This window comes from Notothenia coriiceps, unplaced genomic scaffold, assembly GCF_000735185.1.
Source record: "Notothenia coriiceps isolate Sejong01 unplaced genomic scaffold, NC01 NC01_scaffold00010592, whole genome shotgun sequence".
Classification (NCBI taxonomy): domain Eukaryota; kingdom Metazoa; phylum Chordata; class Actinopteri; order Perciformes; family Nototheniidae; genus Notothenia; species Notothenia coriiceps.
In genome coordinates this window covers 117,869-133,492 of record NW_011343293.1, presented here as the reverse complement: position 1 = coordinate 133,492, position 15,624 = coordinate 117,869, and the positions used below count along the sequence as shown (strand labels likewise).

General features: G+C 42.0%; 1 protein-coding gene across 1 annotated transcript in view; it reads left to right on the top strand.

Moving 5' to 3' along the window:
* The window catches only part of pitpnc1a (phosphatidylinositol transfer protein cytoplasmic 1a), a 37,858-nt gene that overhangs the window by 18,155 nt on the left and 4,079 nt on the right, over positions 1-15,624 (top strand). Inside the window, exons 2-6 of the mRNA XM_010771821.1 lie at positions 4,948-5,096; positions 8,468-8,556; positions 9,797-9,804; positions 12,462-12,533; positions 13,926-14,021. Of these exons, the coding sequence (XP_010770123.1) occupies positions 4,948-5,096; positions 8,468-8,556; positions 9,797-9,804; positions 12,462-12,533; positions 13,926-14,021 (414 nt within the window). The remainder of the gene's footprint in view (positions 1-4,947; positions 5,097-8,467; positions 8,557-9,796; positions 9,805-12,461; positions 12,534-13,925; positions 14,022-15,624) is intronic.

Here is a 15,624-nt window from a genome sequence, read left to right as displayed (position 1 = left end):
TACCGTTTCTGTGTGTGTGTGTGTGTGTGTGTGTGTGTGTGTGTGTGTGTGTGTGTGTGTGTGCGTGCGTGCGTGCGTGCGTGCGTGCGTGCGTGCGTGCGTGTGTGTGCGTGTGCCTTGTCAGAACTCTTATCTTACACTCACACTAACACACTCCTGTAGTACAATGACCACAGCTCCCCCACCACCTGCTGTTGTGTGAGAACAGAGAAGCAGAAAGGCGGGATGAGACACAGTTTGATCACAGTCTTAGCTCAATGCTTTCATCTTGACATGGTGTTGTACTTTAAATATATTCATTTTGAGCCTTTTCTTCTTAGTTGCATGTTTTTGTTACAACTAGCAGGTTTTCTTTGTTTAATATTGTTTGCATTTCAGATTCAGATTCAAGTTTGGCATCTGACCAGAAGTGCAAAATAGCAGTGCAAGTGTCTACATGATATAAATAAATGAATGAATAATTATAAATAGGCTACAAACAGATGAAGTATAAACAGTATTGACAGTATCCTAAGGGAGTCCATGTACGTTAGTTTAGCTGCTATAGGCTTAGACTGTCGGGGGACACCTTACTTCTTCCTTCTGTCTGTCTGTACCTGTGTACTCTCATGTTCCGAATAACCCAGTTTCCCCCAAATTAGTTTTGGTGTCTATCTACGCCGGGATCCTGAGCCGTGGCTGATCCTGTTGCTGCGGTCCTGTGTCCTGGATCCTGGATCCTGAATCATGTGTCCTGGATCCTGAGTCCTGGATCCGGAGTCCTGGATCCTGAGTGCTGGATCCTTAGTCCTGAGTCCTGGATCCTGTGTCCTGGATCCTCTATCCTGAGTTCTGGATTTGAGTCCTGGACTTCGAGTCGTGGCTGAACCTGTCACTGCGAGCAGCGGTGCTAAGNGTGTGTGTGTGTGTGTGTGTGTGTGTGTGCTCATATATGCCGGTGTCCTGGATCCTCTATCCTGAGTACTGGATCTGAGTCCTGGACTTCGAGTCGTGGCTGAACCAGTCTCTGCTGTCCTGCCTGACTCTCACCATGCTACTTCCCTGATGGCTCCCACAGGATTGCTGACATGCTCGCGGATTCATCTTCTTATTATAGACACATGCATTTCCAAACATTTGGTCTACCTGCACTGTAAATGTATTATCTCTTCGATTTACACACGGCATCTATTGCACGTCTGTCCGTCCTGGGAGAGGGATCCCTCCTCTGTTGCTCTCCCTGAGGTTTCTCCCATGTTCCCCTTTAAACTGTGGGGTTTTCTCTGGAAGTTTTTCTTTGTACGATGTGAGGGTCAAAGGACAGAGGGTGTCGTATTGTCACACTGATATTCTGTACAAACTGTGAAGACCACTGAGACAAATGTAACATTTGTGATATTGGGCTACTGTATATAAATAAACATTGATTGTTTGATAAACATTGAGTATAGTGATAGTATAGGATAGACAGTATTTTATCCGTAAGTCACAATTATTTCCGAAAGATTGAGTTATTTTTCATTAATTCTTATTTGTGGAGGACTACATTTATAAATAAGACTTTGCTGCCGTTGTCTTTGAACTGAAACCAGAGGAGTTTCACCAAGGGACAGAAGAAAAGGACGCAGAGGCACCAAAATCAAGATGTGTTTTTCTGCTTCAAAATGTTTCTAGGGGTCAGTTCATTCTGACAGTGACATTTTGAAAAATGGTCTTTTAGCTCTCAAACTCCCCTATTAACTGGGACTAAGAGTAGCTGCACGTATAATGGTACTGAGTGCTGAAAATGACTGAGCTCTATGTGAGATGAAATAATAAGGTAACTGCAACATGTGGTGGCAGAAAGTGAGAAGTGGATTCCACAAAAGGGAAATTGCAATGAGGCAGGCAGTGTGAGGAGAAAAAAAGAGAAGGAAGAAATAGAGGAAATGGAGAGTGTAGATAATTCCAAGGAAAAGTGGAAGAGAAATAACTACGTCTAAGCCTACAATGCTGCATCTTTTCTCATCGCTGTCAGCCCTTTATACGGCTCTGCTGTCATTAGAGATAAATAGAAAACGGTAACAAAAGATTATTCATGGCCACTCTGCCCTAAGCAAGGTCCACTGCACCCTCCGAGTCGTAATAGCTAGATTTGAAGACCACAATGAAAACAGCCTCTCATTCATCACCCATCAGGTACACAGCAAAGGGGGCTGAGTACAATGGCAGGTAGGAAGAACCTCATAACAGCTGCCGTGTTTACACAATCAGTCTGAGCCCTGAATGAGCCAAGGTAAACATGAAAGACGTTGCTTAATGTAGATACGCCGTTGCTAGCCATCAGCCTAATCAGAGTGGCTCTCAGAGGTCCTACTCGAGTGCCTATTCTGCCGTGAAGCTTTTCATCTAGCAGGGAGATTTATGAATGCTGTTCAGCCGCCTCTCATCTTTGTTTTGCCCAAACAGGAATCTGTGGAAATGTAATTATTGATCTGTATGGCATCCTCATCCTTTTTCCTCTTTTAGCTGTCTGAATGTCTTGAACTGTCTCACACTCCATCATCCTTAAAATAACAGAATATGTTAAACCCAGATGAACTTTTTACAGCAAATACTTTGCCTTTGAGATAACACATCTTTTTCAAACAGGGACAGAGTTGGCGCTTGGTTATTTTGTATTGGTACCTGCTGTATACTGCGACTGTATGTCCTGAGTATATCCCCGGTGGGTAGTTTGCCCTTATTACTGCTACTCCTGTGTGTCGATGATGTTAACACAATCATTTTCTAGGTCCTATAACTTCTCCTCTTACATATGAAAGGATAAAGCCGTTTGGCAGGGATTACATTGATTATACTGCCATTCGTTGTAACATGACACACCTGCAGGCCTTTATTAGATTTTCTAACCTGCATTAATTGAATTCTGGGCACCACAACAAGTTGTATATGCAACGCCGACCTAGTATCCTCTGATAAGGTTGAAATGGAGAAACATGAAACTGGTTAGCAAACAGTGGCCCAATTAACACGTCCAAGATAAAGCCCAACATTAGTATTCATTTAGAGTTGTGTTTACTCTATTTTTATTTTGTTTCGATCTCAACCAACTCCTGAGGGAAATGGCTGGCTCTTTAGCTGCTAAATGCCAACAATGCTCACCACCTGTCTGTCTTCTGTTTTTAGCTTGGCAGGTAAGATACAGCCAATTTGTGGAGCAGATTTGCTTCAAAGGGGTTAAAAAGAGAGTAACCCAAAACAGTCAAGTTGAAGGAAGTAAAACCAAAACATTGAGTTAAACAATGCCGAAATAATTTGTAGATATTAGTAAAACTTCAGATTTGGGTGATGACTTTCTGTGGGTTCATCCCCCTTTTACATCCAGATAAGCATTCGATGCATTAGTAATAGTAATATTGACTTTAAGTGCATTACGTTTCCGATATAAAGTGCTTTTTCATTAACTGTTCTCCACACACAAATCATTCTGGCTGATTCACAGCCACTGTGCTTTCTATGTCTGTCGTGTGTTTGTGTGTGACCACACAGGATCCTTCTAAATAATTCCCGGCTTGTAACTGTGTCGCTGCTGTGGAAAAATGATGCCAGACTCTCCACAGCTGTTCAGTCGGAAACACATGGCCATCAACATTCCGGCTGGGAATACTCTGTCTCAGCCTTTTGGTTTTTCTCTCATGGTCGGCAGATGGAAAATTGTGATATAAGAAGTTACAACCTGAGCTTGTTTACTGGCTCAGCTTTTTTCCACTGCACTATCAAATTTCTCTTCTTTCCATACCTTGCTTTTTGTGGCTGGATGTGAAGTCACAAGGCGACATCCCAGGCAGTGATTGTCCATTTTTTCCATTAGCTTAACACAGCTATCCTGGGTCGGAGCTTTGTTTGTGTGTGTGGCGCTTGAGTCCTATATGACCCCTCGGCATTCCTGCAGAGTGGAATAAGTCACCATCAGGGCCGTATCCATTTCCCCCGACCCGGGAATAGGCCTACGAGTAGTCGGAAATCTCCGTCCTGGAAAACTCTCGCTCCAATGCTTGTCGTTTTGTAAATGTATGGAAAGTAGTTGCAGTGTGACAAAGCAGCCTGTCAAGGCAACCAAAACGGACATTGTCATTTGGCCAAGTGGGTCATTCAGTGTTGAGTTAAAGATGTGGGTGTTAACTGATGTTGTGGTATAGGGTCACCGCACTGGCTCCTGCTGCTGCTGCTGCGGTTACTATTGTTGCACTGCTCGGTCCTGACCTGTTGTGAGGCCTTTATCACTATGCTGCGGACAGATCCTAATACCCCGGCTTTCTTTCGCTATGTGGACTGTCCCCAGGTGTCAGTACCAGGCATTGATACCATCCAGTGATCCTAGAATTTTCCCCTCTGTGTTTATTTTTGTGTCTGCTATAAAAAAATATGCTGTTGAGTCTGTTTTATGGACTTCAAGCAGCATATTGTTTCCATTCAGTTGCTTTGTCAGAATGTACTCCAGATGTGTAACTATACAGGCTATACATTCCCTGTCCATACTGTACCTACGAAAAAGTAAGGTACTCTTATTCTTATATTACTTCTCTAAAGAAATGTGGTGATGTTGTATGAAAACCAAATCATTGAGAGTAGGGAAAAGGCTTAGATTTAACTAAATTGGTCAAACGAACGCTGGGCTTTCACCAAGATTGACGCTGTTTGTATCTCGTGCGGTACAAAGCTTTTGTCATGTTACTTATGTACTTAATCAATACCATGTACATAGTTTTGTTTCCTAAAGCTGGACATTTGTGAAGATAAATGATTAAATAACTTTCATTCCAACCTTTGTATGAAGATACGTTGACCTTTGAAGACAATTTGTTGCTATAACATTGTTAATATGTCAGGATGACGTTCTCCACCAACATTAATTGTCTAACTTTATTTAATAAAACAATTGATCTAAAGCTTCTCTGTTTGTTTGTCTTCCGTTTTATCTTTCAGTACCGGATTGGCCAGCTGTATATGATCAGTAAACACAGTCATGAACAGAGTGAACGTGGGGAGGGGGTGGAGGTGGTCCAGAACGAGCCGTACGACGACCCAGAGCACGGATCAGGCCAGTTCACAGAGAAACGAATCTACCTCAACAAGTGAGTGTCTTCCTCTGGCCATGAAACATGTGTTCAATTTAACTGAATACATGAATTGCAATTTGTATGAATATGTGTTTCATTTAATACTCAATTGATCCCAAGAGGAGAAGCCCGCATTTTCCTTCAGAAGCCTTCTTCTCATTATGCAGCAGCTGATAAAGCTGTCAGAAGAGATTTAACAAAGGAAAGATGAAGTGGCTTTTTTTATTTCACAGCTGACACAAACCTCTCTCATTCTTGCCGCAGTTGTTTGTGTTGTGACGTAGATTAGCTATTAATTAGGTGTCTAATGAGGCATTCATGTCAACATCTGTAGGCTGTCTTATTACATTGAAAATGCAAAGTTGTATATAGGACATGGTGATAATAACACATGCTAACCTCAGATATTATAAGGCTTTTTCAGACTGGCACTAAGCCTTAATGTTGTGTTTCAGGGAATCAGCAAGGGAACAATGTAGTTAGGTGTCCCTTTTCATCTCTGTCCAAGCCTATTTTCCTGTGCTTTGTTCAACTTGATAAGCGTGAAATTGAATATTTGATTTTCTATTTTGTCGATTGCAATTGAATTAACTGTCGTGAGCAGTCTGACGCATGGTTTCTTCATTCTCATTTGTAAATTTGCTCTGAATGTGAGCCCTCATCACACACATGCATGTTTTTCTCTGTGGAGCATTGCAGCAGAACAAAGATTATGTAAATGAATACACAAATATTGAGCACCCTTGGACTTTTTCATTTTGTAGACTGATATGGTGAGTCAAGGTGAAAGCCTTGTTAAGCACCTTATTGATTTCCCTTAATCTATAATGACGAGAGCCCTGAGGGGCAAGATGAAAAAAAGGAAGAAAAGAAGTAAGATCTGTTTCTCCTACTGGCAAATTGAAGGGTGAAAAGCTACTGACACAAAGAAATACTCCCAATGTCTGTTTGTTTCAGTGCATACTGTAGATACTTATTATGCTTGATGATTGATGAACATTACACAAATTGTGTTTAGCCTGCCTCAGACTAGAGGAGTTTTGGGACAATTTATTGCAGATTCACCCCTCCTAACAATCTGATGAGAGGTCATTGGTTGGTAGCCTTCTAGCCCGGGTTATCTGGATATGTGAAAGGTTTACAGATACAGTGTTAAACCTTCCGAAATGTTCACAGGCTTTTGAAACATGTCTAATATTAAGGAGTCAGTACTACGATCCTGTCCGCTATAGCCTGTTAGAAGGATGAGCCAGAGCAACTGTTTGTATTGCAAAGCACTGGTAAATGTTCTAGCCCTTGACGCTAAACGTAAGCTATCATACTGAGAGTTAAATTCCCAACATTCCAGGCATTTTTGTTATTCAGACTCATTTAGGTTTTTCCTTTTTTTTTCTACCACTGCAGTCTTCATTTTGTTTGCAGCTGAACCCCGTGAGATAACATGCAATCTCCCTTAAGCACGATAATCTTGCTAATAGACTCCAAAAATAATTTAACAAACAAATCTTCTCCAAGGCGTTTATCTTTAAAAGCTCATTATGTTCAGTGGGACATTGTTGGAAATCTTAATTATTTAGATTACAGTCGTTGGGTTAACATAGAAGTAGTTGTTGGCAATGAAAAGTCATTCAAGTTGATAATTATAGAAAGGGTTAAAGTGTAACAGTGTGTGTGTGTGTGTGTGTGTGTGTGTGTGTGTGTGTGTGTGTGTGTGTGTGTGTGTGTGTGTGTGTGTGTGTGTGTGTGTGTGTGTGTGTGGTGTGTGTGTGTGTGTGTGTGTGTGTGTGTGTGTGTGTGTGTGCGTGCGTGCGTGCGTGCGTGCGTGCGTGCGTGCGTGCGTGCGTGCGTGCGTGCGTGCGTGCGTGCGTGCGCGCGTGCGTGTGTGTGGGCAGAGAGATATGAGGTCAGTGAGCGAAGGATAATTTGAGCAGTCCCTGTCGGACATTGCGCCTGCCTCTCTCCGCCCACAAACCACCTGTTACCATGTTATAGCTGCAGTGTGTGTGTGTGTGTGTGTGTGTGTGTGTGTGTGTGTGTGTGTGTGTGTGTGTGTGTGTGTGTGTGTGTGTGTGTGTGTGTGTGTGTGTGTGTGCGCGTGTGTGTAGGTGTGTTGTTGGTTTGTAGTGAAGGCAGTGTGACCAGTCTACTGGCTGATGGTCCGTTGCACAGAGAGCGGAGTGAGCCGTCCTTCTTGTGCCGCAGCGCTCCACACAGACTCTCAGTATAATCTCCAGCTTCAATTACAGCGTCCAGACACAGAATAGGAAGGGAAGCGGGTGATACTGTGGGAGTTGGAATAATCAATGACTGGTGTAAAAGAGAATTATACTGTGAGAGAAAATTGTTACAGCTTAATGTTGGCTTTGTGTCCATTTATGGCGCTATTTTCCTTGCTGGATTGCCTAATATTGAGTCAGCAGGATATTGAAACCGCTGTGATTTGGGCTGCAGGGACAATTTTCTCTGACTTTTTCTCTCTATAGCTATACTGAAAGTATCATAGTTGCAAAAGCCTGTGAAATCATACATTTCTGAAATATTTGGCCTGGGAAACTCCCTCCAGCTAGGAAATGTTTGGCTCCTGTTGTTTCTCGTCCTCAGTTATCATTTGCATTTTACTGAGCCCCCTCAGGTGATATGGACATGCTTATCTGACTACTGTTATGCATCTGTAATGTTGGATAGTTAGCAATCCAAATATGTGAAGGGAAACTGTCCATAGTGTAATGCTTTTGGTACTTTTTAATGACAAAGATGAAAACAATTCACACCTAGAACTTGAAATGTATAATAGACAGTAAACAACAAATGTTGTACATCTTAATGCTCTCTGAAAAGGAGCTCTGGTCATGCAGTGTGAACAGTTCTGTATACACGCTTACGTAAAGTGAAAAGCAAGTCTGCAACCTATTTAGACCTCTCAGACTTTTAATTTGTCCAAGTCACCTCCCAGGACCTGCACATTTTGGTTGGAAGGCCGCTCGTTAAAATGCTCGACTACTTGTCTGCGTCCACATTTAGAATCAATTTGTGCAGCAATAGCTAGTTCTCTGTGATTTCCGCCCTCCATGTCACTCGGTGGGTCTATCACGATGCAAGCTCGGGTGAAACTCCCCTGCAGGGTGGAGCGTGTAATCAGAGTAATCAGAGTAATCAAGTTCCCCAGGGGCCATCTTTGCTGCCTTGTATGGCCTCCATTACGGCCCTACGCAGCTGGATGCTTGTCAGTGCTTTTTCTGGGTGATAGGGCCAAGGTAAAGAGTAGAGCTACTTTAAGAGATGTTGACTCTGACTTCTATTTCTCTCACCAGTCCTCTAACTTTTCTGCCTTTTTCATTGTTTTCTTTAGTTTAAAATCAATGCAATGTTCTTTCTCTGTGTTTCAGCAAGCTGCCCAGTTGGGCCAGAGCGGTTGTCCCTAAAATCTTCTATGTCACAGAGAAGGCGTGGAACTATTACCCTTACACCATCACAGGTAATACTTTGATAATACATCCTTGTGTTTTATCTAATATTTACAATTAAAAAGTAGAAACATTCATGAAAAAGCATGTGTTTAGATACGCATTTCGTCACGTCATATTAACCCTAAAGGACACGTATAAACATTGGTTTAACAAACTTCTTTCTGACAATTCTGTTTTATATTGTAAAATCATGGATTTCTGCTGAGCCACATATAGATGCATAATACTCCTCATCCTATAGTCCTCTACAAACGTGGGTCAGCTCACCTTATGGCAGCCAATATATGGGGTCATTGAGAGGGCAAAGGGATTTGGAAGCAATACTCTGTCTTACACAATCTATAAAGGGAAGAAAGGAGGGGGGGTTGTAAAGACAAAGGTCACGAGCACCGGAGAAAGTGATGGGGAGAGGACAGGCAGGTTTAACCTAAAGATCAACATGTAAGGTCTTGATCACAGGAATGTGCAATCTGGTGGTCAAATGTGAAAAAGGGGGGATTTAAGAAGATATCAAGCTTTTGATGTTTTGACATTTTTCTCAATAATTTGCATCACTCTTTCTTTAGCTTCAATTTAAAGGGACACATTTTTTAGATTTTTTTTTTTGCATATTGAATACTTATGACATTTTAAGTTATGTGCTTTTTATTGGCTGGCAATTCCAGGATGCATTATCCTTCAGGTTTTAAGGTTCAGTGAAAAGCTTGACACAAATATGCAGTCAGTATTTTTGAATGTGCCATAGAGCTGTTGGTTAAACCATCCTGAATATGTTTTTGCAAAGGGATTCCTGTAAATTGTTTTATTTAAATTGTGGTCATGACTGTCTTTCAACCACCTTTAAAAAGCTTTTAGAAGGAGCACAGCGGCTTTAAAAGCCACAAAGAAATACTGAGATGTAATAAACCACCATTGGCCTGCAGATATCACATTTCCTAGTGTGTATGTTGAACTTTCAATAACATGGGAGCCCTGCAGCTCACATGTATGTGTATAGTAGTCCATGTGACACATCTTTGAAATAAATAACACACTATGTCATAACAACATGGGTTCCTCTTATGTGCTATTACTGGGACTGTGCTATTGCTTTGGCTCAATTGTCCTTTTTCCATTTTGAACTAAATAGTTTTTCTTTCTTAACTCTCTCATATGGTTTCATTTCTTGGTACTCTTCCCGCCTGCCCCTCTCACCCAACTCCCATTTCTGTCCATTACACTGATGGCCTCTGATGGGAATACGATCAGAGTACACGGTAAGTACTTTCAATGTGTCTGCACCCACACACATGAAAAATCACACTTACACAAAAAACACTTAGATCCAAATGTAAATCTTTGTGGTGGAGATGACAGGGGAGAGTAGCTACACTTCCTGAATGATGCTGGCTCGGGATCACAAATGTCTCTGAATAGTCTCGTTTGAATTTAAACAAATTACTCTCAGGATCTGTCACACTGTATGCAGCAACACACAAGTATGTAATATATAACAATATTATACGAGCAAGTTTCTTATTTTTAATTATTTTCCCTTCTTGGAAACACCTCATGCTTTGACATTCAACTGAAAACACCCATATTGTAAACCCTTGAAATTTCACATCAGGGAAAACTGTGATCTGGAAACTCAATTAAATCCACAGAATATTGTATTTATTGGTGTATTTATTTCTTAATAACTTTTTCTGCAATAATAAAGGGTACCCAAGGCACAGGTGTAAATCAGCATCGCCTATTTATTTATTTTCCACTGAATGTTGATGTGTTCCCATGTTTAAGTGGTAATACCTCCTGTGGGTTGTCTGTGTACCCTGGGGTCACCTCCCTGTTGGATGTATCTGAAATAACAGGGAGGAGTCCAGGGTGAATCCTAATCAGAATCCTAATGAACTGACTCTTGTTTTATACAAGGAGCAGCAGTTCTTCTAGAAAGCTCCTCACCATGTCCGTAAAGGGTAAACAATTACACCCTGGGACAACAACTCATCTCACTGTATCTGAACTTAAACTATACTACTTTTAGGCTCCATAGATAAGGTTGAAATGTAAAATCGACTTTTAAGACCTATAGGCTCACATTGATTGTCATTGATCGCCGTTCAATATCGATACATCTAATTCTTCTTTAAAAACATATTTAAAAACCCAAAGCTCTCAAAGAGATACCCGGTTAATTGACTTTTGCTGAGAAAAAAGCATTAATGATTTGCTCTGGGACATTAGCCTGCCCACCTTGTGTCCAGGGTGGCAGCAGGAAAACATCAATGAAACACAACTCTTCTCCTCTGACACTGTACAGATACATTTAACATTTGGGTGTTTGAGGATGTTCATGATTTGAAAAGTGAACAGATAACTTCTTCTAACGTTACAACCTTAAGAACATGACTGTTGCAAATACTTCAGCATCCCTTTTCTTGAAAATATGCTGTAGGTGTACAAAGCTGCTCTCAATATTCTCAAATCAGCAATCATTGTGATTTAGATATAAGAGCCTCTAACAAACCAGATGTCCACTTATAACAAGCAGTTATACCCTGTGTTGAAGGTGCTGTGTTGTCATGCTGCCAAATGGCCTAAATGATAATTAAATGAAATGTTTTGTTATGATTAGCCCAAGGTGGGGGTGATGATGCAAAAGATGAGGTTTATGATTGGTAGAGGCAATGACCATGACTTTATGAATCAGAATAGGTAGTCATGTCTCAAAGTTATGCCACACTTTCCTGTCTATCTGCCACCAACAGGATAACATGTGTGGCTCTTAATGAAATATCTTAATAACTATCTGACCATTCATTTTGAACATTAGGGAATACCATCAACCAGCAGCATCATCATCATCAGGTCAAACATTATGTATATATGATCAATCACCTCAAAACAAATGACCATTAGTTTCCGCTGTAATTTGTGTTCTGTGCTAACTATCTAATATAAGCTAATATTTAAACTAACTTGCCCATGTTAGCATTTACCTTCACAATTGGGCCACACATTGAGGGCATTAACCAATGTGCACATCACACTTTGTGAAGTGTGTGATAGTGGCTGGGCCCGTCCATAAAAACCTGCATACTGCTTTGTGAGGCTGATACTGTAAACAATTAAAACAATGACTCAACAATTATGTAAAATAAAAGCGGAGTAATTTTTCTGTGATTGACATTGTCTTTTCTTGAATGACAGTCTCTTTCATAAACAAACAAACACACACACACACACACACACACACACACACACACACAATAACCCGCACACACCTTTCTTGTTTTCTCGTCTCCCTGATAAGAGTCACAAGGCCAGTAGGAATGCAGCACCCTTTCTGCGTGACCTTCACATACACACACACACACACACACACACACACACACACACACACACACACACACACACACACACACACACACACACACACACACACACACACAGTTAGGCATCCGGCCCTATAGCTCATTCTCTCCTCAATCCCTCCTGCTGTCTTTGTCCTGCAGTCGCACACACACACACACACACACACACACACACACACACACACACACACACAAGCTTGTACACCATCAGCCTTTTTAAACAGTATCCCACCACTCTTTGGTTGTATAATAATTGGAAGTGTCAAGCTTTAATCTCATCAAGATGCCGTGTTTAGGAGTGAATGAAGAGCAGCTATGGTGCAATACATCTACTCAGTAAGAGAAAGATCATAATTACTCATCTGGTTTGGGCAATATAACAAAGATCTGTGAGACACAATTAGTCTCACATCTCTTTTTGTGAGTCCGTCAACAAAAAAAATCACATTTTGTACTTGTGTGTGGTGATCCAAACCTAAGCCATGTAATTATCATCTCACAAGGTGATCACCGTTCAAATCAATTTCTCTTTGTTGTGTATTTTCTATCCACTCCAGTGCTCCTTCCTGCCCAAGTTTTCCATCCACATAGAATCCAAATACGAGGACAACAAAGGGAGCAATGATAATGTGAGTAGAGCTCAGTGTCATGTGGTGGACAAAGTAAAAGAGGTCTTAGCTTGGCTTTTATTTGAAGTTTTTTGCTGAATCTCCTTTCTTGTACATCTAACAGTCCCCGATTGCACAACTGTCTATTTCATTGCCTTTTTTTCCTTCCCATATTGTCACCAATCCTTCTGCTTCAAAGCCTCTAAATCCAAAATGTTAAATTCTACTGCGTCATTGTGCCATCTTTAATTTTGAGACTTTGCCCACAATTCAGAGTGTGAGTGGATCAGCACTCATACTGCTATCCTCTCACTCGTGTACAGGGTTTTCCTGTGGTATATATTTTTTATGTTACAATATTTGTTTATTTCATTGCTCTGTCACACCAGAAACACAGTTCTTCTTTTCACCCACACCGCAGGATATATCTTACAATGTCGTTTCCATAAACAGTTGTGTGACTAAATAACAAAATGATGAAGTTATGGCAATACAAGCACAAAATAAAACGTAAAGACATCTTAAGCAATCAACCACCTGCCCTTCAATCAGTTCCCTTTTATCAGTTTAGTGCAATGCAATGGATGTTATTGGCTTGAAAACATTATTTCCAAAGCATTTACTTAGAGCACAAACACGTGTCAATATGTCACTGTAGAAGTACTGTTCTTGATATCCATCTCTTCCTCAGAGCCACTTAACACTTTCCTGGCAGTAAGGTGCAAGGTTACGCAATCCTGCCATGATCCATGCTGCAGCTGAAAACAAAAGGCCGCAGCTCCACCTAGTGGTGGCTAGTGGGAGCTGCAAACCCAGTCAGACGCGTTCGCAGAACATCAGGTCATTATTTCACATTTGAAGCTGATCGTAACAAGTGGGGGTGTTTTAGAAGTGAGGGCAGAAGAATTAAATACAAGTGTTCGCTCCTTCCGCTCTCAATTTTACACTTCCCTCCACCGCCTTCACCATTTGTACATCTCATCCTCCATTCTCTTCCCTTTTCAATAACCTTTTCATCCCTCGCACTGCCCTTTCTCCCTTCCGCTACACCTGTATAAAAGATTGTTCAAAGCAGGATCAACTGTGACGCAGGAGCCGTAAAATGGTTGTGAAGAGAGCGGATACCTGACGGATATTTCTTTGCTGTTCCTGTGTGAGTCAGACACAAATTACTGATCACACGTAGTGACTCATATAAGTCCTCACAGTTTGTATTGTCGGAGGGTAAAGGCAGAAGGACGGCTATCGCTTTGTTTTGAGACCAACAGAATAATGTGTTTTGAAACTTCCAAACCTAATTCAACTGCTGCTTTACTGTGAAAGTGTGTGATGCTGTCCTATCACATAAAAAAAAATAGCCTTGCAACATCCCACAACATTTAATTTATCTTTGAACTCCTCCCTGTTCCTCAGATCTTTAGCAGCGAGCCCAAAGAAGAGGAAACAGAGGTGTGCACCGTGGACATCGCCTATGATGAGATCCCCGAGCGCCACTACAAGGACTCCGAGGTGAGGGGAGTCAAGCCACTGAACTCAGGATACACATGTTTATTTTTGAGTGTTAAGGGGAACAGAGTGAATTCAAGCACACACTCATGGCAGAGATAGAGCAATGAACAACGGAAAGAAGAGAGTATGGAGACAGACAGAAGCACAGCAGGGGGGCAGAGAAGTCAACAAAAGAGAAATGAGGAGAAGGAAAGGCTTGTACGCAGATAAACCGGAACAGAGTGTTATCTTTCTTTAGCGCGCTCGTATTCGACCACCAGCTGGTCTTCTGCCTCCTCAGAGTGATGGAAACACACGTTTATGTGAGGGGGAAGTGATGGACATTAGCTGGGGTGATTTGACGTGTGTGTGTGTGTGTGTGTGTGTGTGTGTGTGTGTGTGTGTGTGTGTGTGTGTGTGTGTGTGTGTGTGTGAGAGAGAGAGAGGGTTGTGTGTGTGTGTGTGTGTGTGTGTGTGTGTGTGTGTGTGTGTGTGTGTGTGTGTGTGTGTGTGTGTGTGTGTGTGTGTGTGTGTGTGTGTGTGTGTGAGTGTGTGTGTGTGTGTGTGTTTGTGTGTGTGTGTAGGGTATGCCGGCGGAGCCGTCTTCCGCGTTGGACTTCATGAGTGCACGACGACGCGAGGTGCGATACGGGAAGCCCTGTTTTGTCGGTCAAAGGACTTGGCCTGCGAGTTTGGGGCGGAGGCCTGACCTCAGCTTTCAAGAGTCTCCTTCTAGGCTACTCCGCACCACTACGGTTGGTTACTTACCTCGATCTGTCGATTGCTGTAAAAGCCACCTCCCCTCCGGTTAAGTTGCATTTAGTCCCTTCCCACTTTGACCGTACTAGACCTACCCAAACTATAGTAGTTCCTATAGAAATATGCCAAACGTAAACGCTAGGCTTTACGGTTTTTACACATAAACATTCCCTGTTTTGACGGCTATTTTGGCAACGCAGTGATACTCTGCCTATAGGTTGGCGTGGGATTCGTTCAATCCTGTTCTGTAACGTCTAGCTGTCTATAATTTATGTTTGAAGGAAAACGAATTTTTGTTTTTCCAACGGAAGAGAATACACAAAATACCCCGTCAAAACGACCCATACTCACCTAAGTCCTAAATAAAATTGGTTCGTCACGACCCTACTATAGTTCTTACCTTTCGCAATGTTTGAGAATTGCCTCGAATCCCAAAAAGTCTGAGTGGTGCTCAGATAAACTTCTTCTCCGCTTGTAGTCTGCGTTTTATTAACTCTCTGAATGTAGGTCTTTATCACGAAGAAATAGTCTTTTTACTAGACGAAAATTTGCTAACCTTTCGGCGGCTCTTAACATCCTTCTACCCTCATCCACCTTCGTACGTTGTGATTGTGGGTCACCACGTACAAAAGGGCGGCAAACCTCGACTACTCGGTGACATATGTCACGACGACCCAGACACACACACGAACACAGACGACGATCACACACACACCACACACGACACACACACACACACAACACACACAAGTAAGATCACCGGCAGTTACCGCCACTAGACCGCGACCACACAGTGCCTAGCTCCCCTTTCGCCTCCCCGACGTAAACACCGTCGGACTGACGCTTCGACAGTAAGTGTCTCCCT